This window comes from Diabrotica virgifera, chromosome 1 (assembly GCF_917563875.1).
Source record: "Diabrotica virgifera virgifera chromosome 1, PGI_DIABVI_V3a".
In the NCBI taxonomy this organism is placed as follows: domain Eukaryota; kingdom Metazoa; phylum Arthropoda; class Insecta; order Coleoptera; family Chrysomelidae; genus Diabrotica; species Diabrotica virgifera.
Window position 1 is genome coordinate 257,399,619 of NC_065443.1, and position 18,716 is coordinate 257,418,334.

The 18,716-nt window shown below is 33.0% G+C and overlaps 1 protein-coding gene across 1 annotated transcript; it reads right to left on the reverse strand.

Annotated features, from left to right (window-relative positions):
- Positions 1–444: 444 nt before the first annotated feature.
- Positions 445–16,772, reverse strand: LOC126883556 (protein NEDD1-like). Its single transcript, XM_050649191.1, has 2 exons — positions 16,638–16,772; positions 445–2,185 (listed from the first exon to the last, which is right to left on the reverse strand). Exon 2 carries the CDS (start codon positions 2,181–2,183, stop codon positions 531–533), a length of 1,653 nt encoding a protein of 550 aa, XP_050505148.1. The 5' UTR covers positions 2,184–2,185; positions 16,638–16,772; the 3' UTR covers positions 445–530.
- Between the last annotated feature and the right edge of the window lie 1,944 nt (positions 16,773–18,716).

The following is an 18,716-nucleotide window of genomic DNA, read 5'->3' on the forward strand; positions in this document are numbered from 1 at the left end:
GCATCATGGATGCTAGGTAAGCGGCTGACATCGGCTTTAATAAAAACATTATCGTTATTCACAGATTCTGAAGCATTGCTTTTATCTAAACCTAGTGCCACTATGGATTCACCACCTTCTATAGAAGCTACAGAGTGTGCTTCGCGTGTACCGTCTACTTACGGTATGGACGTACATTCCAAAAAAATTACTTGTTCTAACACTTCTGAAAGATTTCTTTTTGATATCTTCGTCTGCACTGTTGTCGCTAGACTTAATACTACATACTAGAAACTTTAAAATTGTTGTACTGCAAAATTTGTTTAGTCATGCATACCACATCTATCTTCTATGCCATAGATATAAATTGCAAGTTATGGCCTATAAACCCCGAAAAAAATTTACCACAGCTGGAACACTATTTTAAATTTGAATTATCAAATAACAGGTTTTCAAAACAAAAAATGCATATTAAAAATATATTTATCTGTATAGAAAATACAATACAAAACACCTAAAGTTACACATAAACATTTTGAAAAACAAACATACTACTCCCCAGTTTCCTTATCATTTGATAAATTCTTCAATTGTTCCTCTAAGAAATCAATTCGTTTCCGTAATCTATCGTTTTCTTCTACTAAACTAGCTTCATAATTCGAGTTCGGCAACATATCATCGCGTAATCTATTATTAAAATTTTCAACTTTTATAAACTCCTTAACCATCGCCATCTGCACATCGAGAAGCATAGACCTTAATTGGTAGGTGGTGTGAGTAGCTTGGTACTTAATATCGTTCTTTAAATCACTCACCACATTTCTAAACTCTTCATTGAAACATTCCCTGACTACAGATTTAATGTCGCTGTTGGAAGCACTACTAGGTAGGACATTCTGTACAGTAATGGGACTCATTTCCGATTTTGCGAAATACTGAAATTTGGGAGTCGAAGAGAATTGTTTGGGTTTACAATCGCTTAAATTGTTTGGCTTTGCAATAGAGTTCGAAGAAGGAAGTTCAGCATCATGGATGCTAGGTAAGCGGCTGATATCGGTTTTAATAAAAACGTCATCGTTATTCACAGATTCTGAGGCGTTGCTTTTATCTAAACCTAGTGCCGCTATGAAGGAGTCACCACCTTCTATAGAAGCTACAGAGTGTGCTTCGCGTGTACCGTCTACGGTATGGACGTACATTCCAAAAAAGTCGCTTGTTCTAACACTTCTGAAGGGTTTCTTTTTGATATCTTCGGCTGCACTGTTGTCGCTAGACTTAGATATACTACATACACTTGAGTCGCTGCTTTCGTTTACTTTTTGAAATGTGATGTGTTTTATTGCACTTTTATGGGCTGTAAATGAGTGAACAGGTTCTTGAATATTTCTGGAATCATACACATACACTCGGCCATTTTGAGACGCCATAACGAAGGAGGTTCCATCCGGAGAGAAATCTACAGCAGTTATGTTGTTTTCAACAGGAACATTAGCTATGCATTTGTTATCTACAATGTCATAGAAACAAAACTGTCTATCAGAACCGGCAGTAATTATCAAGTCTGGATTGACAGGTGAGAAAGCTACAGAACTGACAGGAGCTTTGTGAGCCTCAGTGCAAAATTTGCTTCTGTTGATATTGATATCCCAAACAACTACGACCCCTTCATTGCTACCTCCTAAAACTAAATTTCTTTTTAACTGATTCGTTTTGAGGCAACTGATTGAGTTTGATTTTGGAACTCTAAGGTTACTAGGTGGACTGTTCGTTACATTATTGTAAACTAATATTTCCCCGTTCTTACAACCTGCAACACAATGAGTATCCTTAGCTGTAAACGCCACATGAGTAACTTGCGTAGAGGCTCTGGCAAATCTCTTCTTTACATTTCTAGATTTAATATCATATATTAGCACTAACCCACTCTTTGTTCCTATACCTACAAGTTTCTTTGTCGTGTTTTGAAAACAAGCTACTGTGGGCTCATCTACTTCATGGATAGTCTTAAGAAGCTTGAGTTGGTCCTTAGTACTAACTATTTCAGTCTGACCCGAATGAGGAACTACGACTAACCAATTACCATCTTGGCTCCAAGAGACGCTACGGATTGGGCCCTCTACTTTTCCAGGCTGGTAATTGTGAATAACGTTGCCATCAGGAAACTCATGGAACTTAATAGTGGTGGAAGCTGATGCAATATACATATCTACAACAGAATTTTTGTATTAATTTACAGGAAGTTTTATTCAATAACGACATTTGCTACATTAGTAACTAATGTTAGTAATATCCTTTTGCGGATAATACGTAATACCTTAGATCAACGTACTACCAAAATACAGAGATATGATAATTACAGTCCATCGCTAGCTCCTACTAAAAGTGATAAGCGCGTACCGGACTACTTCGACGACGGCCCTACAGGTGATAGCGGGTACGCTACCCATTCACCTCCTAGCCAAAGACTGGCAGATTCTTTACAACTCTCGGGATGGTCACTTACCATAGGTGAGAGCCGCCACCAGAGAGCAATTACTAATATAATTACAAACAGAACGGGAGGCACAGATAGACAAGGCACAATGGATCAAAAAACTAATACCCAACGTGATAAAAGTGGTATAAATGTAAGTTAAAACGAGTAAATTTTTATTTTATGCAGTTCTTGACGGGACAAGGATCTTTCAGGTGTTTTACGTATCGTATTCGAAAAATCAGAAATGAAAATCGCAACGTAACAGACGACGAGGAGCACTGTTAGCTTTAGAAGCAATGCGTTTGCGTCGGAACAGCACAAAATGCGGAGAAGAGATATATCCCCTGACAACTTGATAAGTGTCGCCATGGAAAGCAGAGAGAATTTTGAATTCCTCATAGCATAGACCAAATCAAAAATCATAAAGAGAAAGTCCAGGATAGAGAAAGAAATTGAGACAGGATGAGAGAGATCTGGGTCAATCCAGTTTTTTTGTTGATTATAGGTTGATATTACTCATGTTGCTATCTTAGGAGCCAGCTCCTTTTTCTTGACTCCACATGCCCATCACAGACATAAATAACATTTAAACTCCATTGTTCGGTAAATGGTTCCTTACCGATAATTATAGAGGCATCACACTACTCAATATGGCATTTAAAGTGTTGTCCAACGTATTGTACAAAATAATCCTTTTCTACGCCGAAAATAATATAGTGGGAGGATATCAGTGCGGTTTACGTCCTAATAAATCAACAACGGACCAGACATTTACAGTTAGGCAGATCCTTGAAAAACCTTAAGCCGGATCCACATCAATAAAAATTTACGTTGTATTTTTTATTTGACACAATTTTGCTTGTGTGCGTTGAACTTTTTGTTGATGTGGACTGTGCGCCGTATGGATTTATGCAAAAATCCACAAGGAATAATTTCCTGTAGCTGGCTGTATACCATTAATTACAAGTAAAATTTAATAAAAATTTTTGGCTTGGTAAAAGGTAAAAGGTACCAGGACAGATACGGTCCTGGTAAAGAGACAGTGAGGTCGATTTGAATCTGCTCCGCAATTTAGCTTCAAAATTACTGAGGTATTGCGAACAGATAAATCACCAAAGTCTTACAAAGTGTAAATAAGTGAATTAAGTAATTTAGAGTGTAAACTAAACAAGAATTTTAAAAGTAAGATCCAACCATTATTAACCTAACCTAGTTTTAATAAAAATATATTTTAAATTACTAACAGTAAAACAATAATTATCATTAAGTTTTTTGGCACTGATAAGAGGTCACGGTCCGCTGGGGCGACTAGCCGTTGCTTCTTTTCGCAGTGTTAATGACTAATAGATAAATTCACGTTTTTTTGCACCTATCGAAAAATACAGAGTCGAAATATTATTGTTGATATAAATAAATAACCGATAATTAAACAATTTTTAAATAATTTTAAAAGTAAAATAAAAATTTAAAAATTAAATAATTAATAAATAAAATAACAATAATATTAATACATAGTAATAAGTAAATACAGAATTAGGTCTCTAAATAAAAACACAATGAGTGAGCATAGAAGCGAAACTGGAAGCGAGGTAGAAACAGACGAAGAAACTAAACGGAAGAGAACGGAAGGAAACGATGACAGTTTTGAAAGAAGTAAAAAAGCAAAGAGAACACAACAGAAAAATGAAGCAGACAAAGATACAAATGCAGTCATGATTAGAATTATGAAAGAACTTATGGAGAAAAATGAAGAAATGATGAATGAAATAAAACAGGTCAGGAAGGAACAAGCCGAAAACAATAAGCAATTAATGGAAATGAGGCAAGAGAATCAGAACTTGAAAAGAGAAGTAAAGCAACTACAGGAAAGAATCGAATACATAGAAAAATACAGTAAGAAGAAAAACCTGATAATATCAGGATTAAAAATGGACACAAACGACGATAGAAACATTAGAGAAGAAATGGAAAATTTCCTAGTCAGAGAACTGCAAGTTAAAGTGAAATTAAGGAACGCCACAAAAATTGGAGAGAATCTCTGTGTTATAGAAACGGAAACAATGACTGAAAAAATGGAGATATTGAAAAACAAGAGAAAGTTAAAAAACCACAACGAACGCATTTACATAAACAGTGACCTAACGATGAAAGAAAAAGAAATACAGAAACAATTAAGCAAGGTGGCGAAAGAAGAAAGAGAAAAAGGAAAAATGGCAAGAATCGGATACAAAAAGTTAATAGTAGATGGTAGAGAATGGAGATGGGATGAAGAGAAGGAGCAGCTATACGAAATAAAAAAAGGAGAAGCTGCACCAGGGGGGTCAAAAAAGTAAAAAATAATAATCAACATGAGAAAAATGGTAACGACATGGCTACAATAAGGACGATGAATTCGGAGAAAGGAAAAGAAGATAAGAAAGGAAATAAACAAATTGAAAATGTACTGAAAGTGGGCACATGGAATGTGTAAGAGGGACCTACGATGAAGGAGCATTAAGAAATTTAGATAAAATACGAGAGAAATATAGAATCGAAATAATGGCCTTGCAAGAGACCAAGCAACTAGGAAGTGAGATAGTAAAAGTTGGGAAAAGTACCCTTTTTAAAAGCGGCGGGCCAAATAGATACCTGGGGACTGGTTTTATAGTATCAGACAGAATAAGACGAGTAGTAACTGACTTCCAAGCAATATCAGAAAGACTGTGCTATTTAAGATTTCGCGGGAAGTATAGAAAAATTAGCATAATTAATGCACATGCTCCTACAGAAGAGAAAGACATGGAAACAAAAAATGAGTTCTATGAACAACTCGGTGAGCTAATTGGGAAAATACCAAAATATGATATAAAAATAATTGTGGGAGATATGAATGCGAAAGTAGGAAGAGAAGAAATTTATATGAATATAACAGGAGGTAAAAGCCTACATAAAGAAAGTAATGACAATGGCAAAAAACTAATAGAACTTTCAATGGAACATAACCTTAAGATAGTAAGTACACAATTTGATCATAAAGATATACACAAAATAACCTGGATCTCTCCTGATGGAAAAACGAGAAACCAAATAGACCATGTCCTCATTGAAAGAAAACACAACAAATGTGTGACTGATTGTAGAAGTTACAGAGGAGCAGACGCGGATAGCGATCATATATTGACAATAGTCAAACTTAAGCAAGAAATTCCCAAGCTAACAAGAAAAGGAACACAACGGAAAAAATACCAATTAGAGCGACTCCAAGATAAAGAGGTAGCAAAAAGAACAGAGGAAGAGATAAACAAGAGATTGGAAAGAATCACGACCGGGAACCTAGAAGAGGAATGGGAACAAATACAAGCAGCTGTGATAGAAGCGGCAGACCTTAGCATTGGGAAAGCAGAAAAATAAAATAGAGAACAATGGTTTGATGAGGACTGCAAAAGAATTCTAGAGCAGAGAAACAACGCAAAAATGGAAAATATTAGAAACAACACAGAAAAAAGTAACGAATATTATAAAGAAAAGAGAAGAGAAGCTAAGCGATTATGTAGGCAAAAGAAGAGAAAAGCACTGGAAAAGCAACTAGAAATAATAGAAGAAAACTATGTCCAAAAAGAAGTTAAAAATTTTTATCAAGGAGTAAAAAAAACACGAGGGACTCAAAATAAATGCACAATGTTTTGCAGAAATAAAGATGGAATGTTGCTGGGAGACAAGACAGAAAAATTTAATAGATGGGCAGAATACTTCGGAGAATTATTAAACGATAAAGCCCAAACAGAAACAGAAATGCAACAGCGAGGGCAAGAAATCGAACAACAACAAATACAAGAAGCGGAACCACAACAAACACAAGCACCGACAGAAAGGGAGATAATAACAGTAATAAAGGACCTAAAAAATAATAAAAGTGCCGGAGAAAGCGGAGTTCCAGCAGAGATATTAAAGGTAGGAGGAAATATACTGCAGCAAAAAATAGCTGGACTTATAAAGAAAATATGGGACAACGAAAAAATGCCGGAGCAATGGAACACAGCACTTATCTGCCCAATTCACAAGAAAGGTGATAAGACCATATGTGAAAATTACAGAGGAATCGCACTGTTAGAAGTGGTGTATGTATAAGGTATTAGCAAAAATTATAAGAACTAGATTGAAAGCTTATGAATCAGAGATAATAGGAGAATATCAGGCTGGTTTCAGACAGGGAAGAGGAACAACCGATCAAATTTTTTTGCTAAAGTTATTAGTCCTGTCGCCAGGGGGGGTACAACGGCCTCCTTTATTCAGATGGACTTACCCAAGTTTTTTCTATGTATTTTGGCCCGTAGAACACGAATTTTTGGGTAACAGTTGATCCGGATGTCGATAAGATTGTTATAAACAAAGAAGTTGAGGAATTACATAACAGCGATTTCTCGCAAAACAAAACATTTTTTTGTATTTTTTGGGCCATTCTAACCAAAAAATGTTCCTACAAGTTTTTTCGTAGGATGCATAGTTTTCGAGATAAACGCGGTTGAACTTTCAAAAAATCGAAAAATTGCAATTTTTGAACCCGAATAACTTTTGATTAAAAAATAAAATAGCAATTCTGCTTACCGCATTTGAAAGCTCAAGTCAAATTCTATCGGGTTTGAATATTTACATTGCTAGAAATTTATTTTTTTATTGTTAAAAAAAGCTATAAACACATAGTGTTTCCCGTGCCTAATACATGCGTTTTAATGCATGCTACGTAAAAATCGCCTCGCTTGCACTTGTACCTACTCTACCTACTCGTTCGATTTTAAATGAGAAATCATTGAAAACATCACTCAAGCACTAGGTGATTATAGCTTTGTTTAACAATAAAATAATAAATTTTTGGCAATGCAAATCACTAAAACCGATAAAATTTGACTTGAACTTTCAAATGCGGTAAGAAGAATTGCAATTTGACTTTTTAATCAAAAGTTATTCCGGTTCAAAAATTGCAATTTTTCGATTTTTTGAAAGTTCAACCGCGTTTATCTCGAAAACTATGCATCCTACGAAAAAATTTGTAGGAACATTTTTTGGTTAGAATGTCCCAAAAAATACAAAAAAATGTTTTGTTTTGCGAAAAATGTCTGGTAAGTAATTCCTCAAGTTCTTTGTTTACAACAATCTTATCGACATCCGGATCAACTGTTACCCAAAAAATTCGTGTTCTACGGGTGAAAATACATAAAAAATACTTGGGTAAGTCCATCTGAATACAGGAGGCCGTTGTACCCCCCTTGGCGACAGGACTATATTGCAAAACAATAGTTATGAACAAAATCTAGGCTTACATATGCTCTTTATCGATTTTAAACAGGCTTACGACTCAATCTCACGAAACGGGCTATACGAAGCAATAAGAGCACTAGGAATATCAGAGAGACTGATACGATTAGTTAAAATGACGTTAACCAACACAGTCAATAAAGTCATGATAGAAGGCAGTTTTTCAAATCAGTTTAACGTCAACAGAGGATTAAAACAAGGGGATCCCCTGTCAACAGACTTATTCAATCTAGTACTAGAAAATATAATTAGAGGAGCCAATATCCAGACAAGCGGCACGATTCTTAACAGAAGACAACAGTGTATAGGTTTTGCAGATGACTTGGTGTTTCTGACGCGTTCAAGAATAGAACTTCAAAAAATGTTCAAGCAATTTGAAGAAGAAGCAAAAAAATATGGCCTGACTATAAACCAAGGAAAAACCAAGTATATGGAAATGACAGGAGAAAATGCTGAAGAAAATAAGTGGATTACTCTAAGGACAAATGACAAAGATTATAAATTTGAGAAGGTAACTGAATTTGAGTACCTTGGAGTCACAGTTACAAATAGAGGAGACGAAGAGAGAGAGAGATAGATAAACGGTTGTTAAAAGGTAGCAAAGCAGTAGGTTCATTAAACGCACTGTTGAAGGCAAAAAATGTGTCCAGGGCAGCCAAGATCCGAGCGTATGAAGCAATAGTGAGACCAACGGTGCTGTATGCATGTGAAACTTGGACAATGAACCAGAAAGTAGAAAAGAAGCTAGAGATTTGGGAGAGAAAAATATTGAGAAAAGTTTTTGGTGGTATAAAGGAGGATAACGGGGAATGGCGCAGAAGAACAAACCAGGAGCTAATGGAGATGTATAAGAAACCTAAAATAACTCAGAAAATCAAGGCACAGAGAGTTAGATGGTTGGGCCATGTTTTACGAATGCCACAAGAAAGAAACGTCCTAAGAGTTTTATCAGCAGGAGAACAAGGAAAGAAAAGAAGAGGGAGACCACGAAGGAAGTGGTTTGATGCCGTCCGGACTGACCTAGAAGACTGGACACACTGGGGTACAAGAGACTGGAGAGGACAAGTACAGGACCGCAAAAAGTGGAAGAAATTAGTCAAGACTATCGAAGCCAAGGGCCTCTAAGGCCTTTAGGGCTGTTATATATATATATAAAAGGTATATTAGTTTAAAAAGCCCCTATAGGGCTAGAAACATACAAACAAAACGTTTTCGCTCTGTAACAAGAGCATCATCAGTGTTACAAGAACATGGTGAGCCAACCAAAAAATACAAAGGTCAAAGCCTTTCAAAAACAGACTAAGTCTTATATTGATGCCAACATAGCAACATCCAAAGGATGGATAAATTTCCTATGGCTACGGCCCTAGGGCAACATATGCCTCCCACACGTGGTAAGTGGGTCAATAGGTAACAATTAGGTCATTATGTTACAAGAGGTGGCAGGCAACTGAGTTGCCTGTAGTTACGGACTACGGATACGTAGTTACGGACGTGTTAGTACTTGGTTCTAGTCCCCCTGTAAGGAAATAAAAAAAAAAAATTATTGCCCATTGTTGGTCTGTGCCCATTGAATTGGCAAGTACCTAGCATCTTCGAGCAGGGAACCATGGCACCCTTTTAGCATGTGTTCCACTTTATCTATCAACATCGACTTGTAGTCATAAAATTTTAATATATTATATTATGTAAACCATATACGATGAGGTTAACACTATTTACAGTGTGCTAGTTTCAAACTACTCGACAGGATGCACTGAAGATGTTCTGTATAGAACGAAAACGTTTTGCAATCCATGACATTTTATAGTTTTAAATAAACGATTTTATACCAGAATACATCTCGAAGTTTTTACTTCTGTATTGGAAATTTTTTTTGTTTAATATTAATGGTTATTGACATACTTAGGGCTGGTTGTTCGAAGGCTAATCAACAATGATCATTATCAAATAATTAATTACTGTCAATGTCAACTTTGTTTGGGTTGTTAAAAAGTCTGTGGAGTCTATAATCAATTAATATAACAATAATTATTAACATAATTAATAATAAATCTCATAATTGTAATTAATTATGTTTTCAGCAACCCAAACAAGGTTGACATTGACAGTTTTGGTGACAGTAATTAAATATTTGATAATGATCATTGTTGATTAGCGTTCGAACAACCGGCCCTTAGACTATTATAAGGACTTAAAAATGATTAAAAATAATTAAAATAATTCGGGCTGTTGCCCAATGACGTCACCCGACAAGTTACCCTAATGACGTCACCCCGACAAGTCGGATTGTACATTGTACAATAAAAAGATTAAACAAAACATGACTATTTATTTAGATTTTCTACGATTAAACAAGGAAAAAGCAACTTCGAAAGGCTGTTATTTTAAGTACCTACTTCTTACGTGCATACAAAGTACAAACACACACTCTTTTTTCATTAGAAGGATGTAATTAAGTAAGTGTTAATGTTTTGTATGATTGGTTGATTGGCGATAAAATCTTGTATGCTCCACGTCAGTAAAGACTCTTATCGAACTCGTCTGTTATTCGCCTCGCTCGCTAAGCTCGCTCGGCTCATAATATCAGACTCGTTCGATAAAGAGTGACTTTACTGACTTGGTACATAAATAACTATTTTTACGTAAACCGATTTTAAACTTTTGAAACTCAATTTTTTTCAATCCAGTTTTTTGGTAGGTATTTTTGATATTTTCCACACGCAATATCAATTGTTATGATTACTATAATATTATATTATACAGTATGTCCCTGTAAGTTGTATCCATATGGAAAACTTTTTTATTACTAATTTTACGAAAAAAAGTTATTCTTGATAAAAAGCTCTGCTTGGTCCAAAACCTAAAATTTAACCATCAAATATCAAATTTTTTGAATGTTATACGAGGTATGTCAAAAAGTTTGAATTTCACTCAAGAGTAAAGTAGCTTTATTTTTCACAATATTGAAAATTGCTATTATGAAAAGTTGTTTGGAATTAAAAACTATATTCTAGTATGCAATTACATCCCTTTAATTGAAAAAAAAATTTTTGAAAATTTTTGGATAACTAACATTATTTTCAGTTATTTCAATTTAGATAACACTTTTATTATTAATTTTACGAAAAAAAGTGATTCTTAATAAAAAGTTCTACCTGGTCTAATACCTAAAATAGAACCATCTTATGTCAAATTTTATCAATTTTATACGAGGTATGTCAAAAATATGAATTTCGCTCAAGAGTAAAATACGTTTATTTTTCACAATGTCGAAAATTGTTATTATGAAAAGCTATTTATAATTAAAAACTATGTTTCAGTGTGTATACCCTATTCCACGAACATACGCCTGTTTTGGATTACTTCGACAACGAATATTTTACTGTGCAAAATAAGAAGAACGAAAGTAAATTGCAAATTACATTGTTGTTTATTGGAATAATTATTAGCGCCATTTACTTTCGTACTTCTTATGTTGCACAGTAAAATATTCGTTGTCGAAGTAATCCAAAAAAGGCGTATGTTCGTGGAATGGCCCATAATTACATCCTTTTAATTGAAATATTCTGAACTATAAAGGTACTTTACTTTTGATCTAAATTTATCTTTTTTGACATACCTCGTATAAAATTAACAAAATTTGATATAAGATATTTGTATTTTATTTAGGTTTTAGACCATCCAGAACTTTTTATTAAGAATCACTTTTTTTCGTAAAATTAATAATAAAAAAGATTATCAGAATTGAAATAACTGAAAATAATGTTATCCATAATTTTTCAAAAAAAAAAAAATTCAATTAGAAGGATGTATTTGCATATTAGAATATAGTTTTTAATTCCAAACAACTTTTCATAATAGCAATTTTCAATATTGTGAAACTTTACTTACTCTTGAGTGAAAATCAAACTTTTTTACATACCTCGTATAATATTCAAAAAAATTGATATTTGATGGTTAAATCTTAGGTTTTGGACCATGAAGAGCTTTTTATGAAGAATAACTTTTTTCCGTAAAATTAATAATAAAAAAGTTTTCCATATGGATACAACTTACAGGGACATACTGTATAAATATGTTATTATGAATATCTTGAAGATATGAAATTTGCATTGAGAAAGAGATAAAAAAAGTGAATGAAAACACCTTAAAAATGAGACATTTTTGATGCCTCGAATTTCCTAAACCAGTTGTCCGATTTGAGTGATTTTTTTAGTATGTTATAGCCTTATTATTTAAGAATATCGGTGTAATAATGTTGTTGCTAGACAGGTAAATGTTATTTTATACCGGGTGTAACAATTATACTGTATTTTTTCCTTAAAGTTCAGAACACCCTGTGGAATTTTCTAGCATAATATATAAAATATGGAAATTAAAACTCAATTGGCCTTAGGCTTCCTTACCATTTTCTTTTTTGATTAATTTGCTTATGTTAGATAACAAAAAGTTAGGTACATTAACAACTAGCCATGTTCTTCATCAAAACAGTGTGTTTTTAAATAAGTGCGACAAACTTTAAGGGGTAATTCTGCATGAAAAATTAATGACCGTTTGCTTTTTATAAACATACCTATGTCCGCAAATGCTACGTTTCCGAGATACGGGATATTGAATACATATTTTCTTACAAACTGACGATTTATGTATTGCTCTAAAACCGGTTGAGATATGCAAATGAAATTTAGTAGGTTTTAAGAGGTACCTAGTTATTCCTCATTTTTTGACATACAATTAAAAATTTCATATTCACCATTGGCGTGCATACGGGATATATCTAAAATGTTTATACCCGTATGCAGGCTAATGGTGAATATAAAATTCTTAATTGTAGGTCAAAAAATGCGCAATAACTACCTCTTAAAACCTACTAAATTTCATTTGCATATCTCAATCGGTTTTAGAGCAATAAATCAATCGTCAGTTTGTAAGAAAAAATTCAACATCCCGTATCTCGAAAACGAAGCATTTGCAAACATATTGTTTATGAGGCAAACGGTCATTATTTTTTCATGCAGAATTACCCCTTAAAGTTTGTCGCATTTATTTAGAAACACCCTAAATTGATCAAGAACATGGCTAGTTGTTAACGTATCTAACTTTTTTATTATCGAACATAAGCAAATGATTCAAAAAACAAAATGTCAAGAGAGCCTAAGGCTACAATTGAGTTTTATTTTCAATAATTTATCTATACTATAATATTCCACAGAGTGTTCCGAACTTTAAAGAAAAAACACAGTATGATTGTTGCACCCGCCGGTATAAAATGGCATTTATCTGTCTAGCAACTGTAGGTTTGTTCCAACACGACCGAGAATCGTCACGAAACAGTAACGCAACTGCGCAGTAAACAAAATCCGTTCCAACAAAAATATGATCGTCATCGGATCGTCCTTCCCACTGTTCCAACAAGAATTGTGATCTTTCAGTGACGGTTTCGTGATGATCATTTCAGTAACCAGGCAAATGCATGTGCTGGTTGGACTGACTTGCAAATTTTGAGCCTTTTTGCAAATCTAAAGCAGGAATCGTGATCGACTAAAAGCACACAAGCTGTCACCAACAAAAATGATAAATGATAGATAAATCAGTTATCAATCAGATAACCGTTCCAACATCGGTTTCCAAATTACCGTCATCGGACGATAACTGGGCGATACAATTACCGAACATGCGCACAACAAACGGTACAAGTAGTTTCGTGACGGTTTCTGGACCGTCCAAAAGTTCATGTTGGAACAAACCTTGTATTACATTGATATTCTTAAATACAGTCGGAAAATGAAAGGATAGGGCTTTTCATCGATTGTCATTTGTTTCGAGATTCTGTCATGTGTCACATAATATTAATATACCTACGTCATACGTCTCTGGTTTGTATCATATTTGATGTATCATGTTTGTTATATACCAATAACGTATGACGTAGATATAATAAAATTATGTGACACATGACAGAAGCTCGAAACAAATGACTGTGAATAGGGCTTTTCATCGATTGTCATTTGTTTCGAGCTTCTGTCATGTGTCACATAATATTAATATATCTACGTCATACGTCTTTGGTTTGTATCATTGGTATATGCCAATAACGTATGACGTAGATATATTAATATTATATGACACATGACAGAAGCTCGAAACAAATGACTGTGAATTGAATGAAAAGCCCTATAGGGCTTTTCATCGATTGTCATTTGTTTCGAGCTTCTGTCATATGTTGTATAATCTGTATATACTATTAATTAATATACGTGGATTATACGACATATGACAGAAGCTCGAAACAAATTACTGTGAGTGAAAAGCCCTATCCGCTGTGAGCTCGTACGTAGAGGGGATATTTACAAATTCGCGAACGCCAGTAGTGACAAGTTTGTAAACGTTTACCGGAAATTTGACATAAATGTCAAAGTGATTAATTTAAAATTAAAATTAAAAACATTAATTATAAACAATATTAGTTGGTCAAAGCTGTGGTATATATTTTTACCTTAAATATACTTACGTTTTAAATACTGAATTTAAGTTTTTTTAATGTTCCGTAATATCTAATTATAAATAATCTATTATAATCTTAGCGCCATCTACACGATTATTGTCAAAGTATCCGAAGTAAGAAATTGATATTTTATCAATAGAACGTCAAAATGATTAGAAAAATCTTTAAAAAATCGATTACAATTTAATTACTTTTTTGCGTTGTAAATATTAAGCGATAACAATTAAATAATAAATTTAAAAATTACCAGTAAAAGTTGAATTAGTAACCGCTAGGAGCGACACCAGCGAAGCTCACAGCGTATAGGAGGCGGTGGTATAGGCTCTGAGCTTCGCTGGTGGCGCTCCTGGCGGATTACTAATTCAACTTTCACCGGTAATTTTTAAATTTATTATTTAATTGTTATCGCTTAATATTTACAACGCAAAAAATTAATTAAATTGTACTCGATTTTTTTTAAATTTTGCTAATCATTTTGACGTTCTAATAATAAAATATGAATTTCTTACTTCGGATACTTTCACAATGATCGTGTAGATGGCGCTAAGATTACCGTTTATTTCAATCAACGATATTACGGAACATTAAAAAAACTGTATATGTGATTATAAAAAATATTAGTTGGTCAAAGCTGTGGTATATATTTTTACCTTAAATATACTTACGTTTTAAATACTGAATTTAACTTTTTTTTATGTTCCGTAATATGTAATTATAAATTAATCTATTAATCTTAGCGCCATCTACTCGATAATTGTGAAAGTATCCGAAGTAAGAAAAAAATATTTCATCAATAGAACATCAAAATGATTAGCAAAATCATCTTAAAAAAATCGATTATAATTTAATTACTTTTTTGCGTTGTAAATATTAAGCGATAACAATTAAATAATAAATTTAAAAATTACCGGTGAAAGTTGCATTAGTAATCCGCTAGGAGCGACACCAGCGAAGCTCAGAGCGTATCAATTATCGTGTAGATGGCGCTAAGATTAATTTATAATTACATATTACGGAACATTAAAAAAACTTAAATTCAGTATTTACAACGTAAGTATATTTAAGGTAAAAATATATACCACAGCTTTGACTAACTAATATTTTTTATAATTAATGTTTTTATTTTTAATTTTAAATTAATCACTTTCGACATTTATGTCAAATTTCCAGTAAACGTTTACAGACTTGTCACTACTGGCGCTAGCGAATTTTTAAATATCCCCTCTACGTACGAGCTCATAGCGTATAACATACTAAAAAATCACTCAAATCGGAAAACAGGTTTAGGAATTTCAAGACATCTAACATGTCCCATTTTTAAGGTGTTCCGCTAATTCTGCCGGTGTGTGTATATGCCTGAATTGTCAATATGAATGAAGAATTTTTTAGCAAGCCAAATGAAGAGGATTCCTTTAATTTATTAATATTTTGTATTTTGATAACGATTTCCGAAGTGGTAGTCGAAACGTCAAATAAATCAATTTACCAACTTAAATCGTAGCTTATTTTCGAAGTAAAATAGCAAAATGCATAAGATGCCACAAAGAAATAGCTTCAGAACAATATTACAGAATATAAATTAAAAATAAAAATTGAAAAAACCTTAAAATATAAAATAACAATTTTATATGCAACTCCCATTTTTATGCAACCCAATTGACAGACACGCTTCTATTTGTAATTGGCTGAAAACAGATGTTAAATGTGAAGTGAACAAAGTTCCATTTAAAATGTGTATGGTGGAAAAATACACGTAACAGATAACACGTCAACTGTCAAAAATTGACATTTACCGGCTGGCTGCCTTGTTGTCGAGAGGAAGAGATTTTTTCCATTAAAAAAATAAATTACAAGACGTCTTTCAGCGAAACTAAATTCAGACAACAAAGTAAGTGCCTCCATATTTCTATTTATTTACACGTCGCATCTTCAAATTTATATTCATATTAGGATTGGGTAAAAACATTAATGTTAGTAGCTATTACACGATATTAAATCCAATTGGACATGTAGTTTAGGATTTGGAGCATTTTCATATAATAATTGCACAAGTTATGTACAATATATAAGGTTGAAATTTTAAACGGTAAAAATGCAGATATTGTGGAACGCTATTTTTTGCAATTTTTTTTGGACTTAGCCAAAAACCTGAAAAAGGGAATAACAATATATTTATTTATAATCTTACGGCTTCTTTGTTAAGTATAAATTATTATTATAATTTGAGAAGTTTTTTTGGTTTTCTTATTGTTTTTATGGTAATAATAATATTGCTAGCACTTGTCTTGTAAATCTGAATATAACCATTAATACAACTAATACAACCTTGTTGGTTTTTATTATATTCAGGCATTACGTTATTATAAAAAATTCTAGACTTACCTTACTTACTATTTTGGCACCTTGTTACATTGAAAAGTTACTTAGAAGTCTTTAATTAGTTTAAAACTCGATATTAAAGAAAAAAATATTAATAGGAAAAAATCTTTCAAACCGATTTTAAATGACACATTTGACATATGTCATATTGACCATTTTAAACGATTTTTAGGTTGTTTGCTGCCAACATAATTTTTAAAACTTTGCAAAGAAATAATTTGAAATGTGTTATTTTAATTAATTTAACTTGTCTTTAAGATTTTGTCTAATAATTGATATGAATTCATGGAATTTATTATTTGATGAATAAAATCGAGAAATATATAAACTTAATATTTTATGTATACGTTAGGCAACCAGGATTTCTTTGAACACAATCATGGATTCTATTAGATTCTATTACAGGGTGTTCCAGTTATAGAATAGAGGAAACATCACTTTTGCTCAAGACTAGATATTAACTAAACTCACCTGATATTCCATTTAGGTCTGGATCCCGCGTATGAAAAAAAAGTTGATTAATAGCAAGCTGAAAATTTGTTAATAGCTTAAGGGTGTCTAGTCAGACAAACTTTGATATATGGGAATACTGGAAGAGGGGAAGTTTTAATTGTGGAACAGGTTAAAAATTTGGAACGGTCAGACCACGAAAAAGGCACATGTATTTTGTCCGACAGAACAGACTTAAACTCTCCGAACAGAGATTAAACTCTAATGCAAAAATCAGACTGCTATTTATCACCAAATGGGCATTTTAATGAGTGGAACATGTAGAATATGTCAAATGACAGGAAATATGGCAGGTTATAAATAGCAGTCTGATTTTTGCATGAGAGTTTAATCTCTGTTTGGAGAGTTTAAGTCTATTCTGTCGGACAAAATAAATGTGCCGTTTTTGTGGTCTGACCGTTCCAAATTTTTAACCTGTCCCACAATTAAAACTGCCCCTGTTCCAGTGTTCCCATATATAAAAGTTTATCCGACTAGACACCCTTAACCTATTAACAAATTTTCAGCTTGCTATTAATCAACATTTTTTTCATATGCGGGATCCAGACCTAATTATTTTGTTGATAAAACTGTATGATACATTTTTATAACCCACCCTTTTCAATAAATTGGGGAGCGTTAAGTTTGAAATAAATAGATATATATATATATATATATATATATATATATATATATATATATATATATATATATATATATATATATATATATATATATAAATATAGGGAAAGTAAGGAAAATCCACTTCCTTACTCCAAGTTGTCACTAGGCTTGTTGGTCATGGAAGTTCGATTGGCATAAATATATTGTACTCCATTTACAAAAGTAAGCCAGATAACCCATGACATTTGAATATGGTTCTTTTCATGAGTATTTTTCAGTGCGTCACAGTTTTTCAATTTCTCTCTAACGCATTAAATTGTATGTGACAGAAAAAAAACGCACGTCGCTGATTACATTTCGTCAGTGACATTTATAACATTTAAGATGGCGCTAATAATATAATATTAAATAATATTATATTATTCTATATAAAAAAATTTAATCTGTACAATTTATAAGACTATACAAATCAAAGAAAATACCATTTTATAAATGCAATAAACAAAATTGATTTGTTTTTATACCAAATTTGAAATAAAATGTGACAACTGTCAGATTTAACTAAAATGTCATGTTAGAATAATTGTCATAAATGTGTATGTATCATGGACTAACCTTTTTTTCTATCATTTGTGACGCACTGAAAAATGGTCATGAAAAGAACCATAGCTTAGCCATTTTTTGAAATGCAGATCTTGCTTTCTCTATCCTATCCTATCCTATCTTGCTTTCTCAATTTTCATTGACTTTCATACCAAGTTAAATGTGTATTTTTACCTTTTCTGTTCATGGACCGATCACACTGATTCGTCTAAATTGCTGTTCTTTCGTAGAGGTCATCATACATTCTTTTTCCTAATATTTAGTGAAATTCCTCATCTTTGACTTACTTCTGTGATCAGGCGCGGATCCAAGGGGGGTCAGTGGGGTCAATTGCCCCCTCCTTGGGACTTCGGCTGGTGTCGACTT

What these genes read in the sequence shown, in the direction of transcription:
- LOC126883556 (XM_050649191.1), bottom strand. Translation starts at nt 2,183, where the DNA reads ATGTATATTGCATCAGCTTCCACCACTATTAAGTTCCATGAGTTTCCT.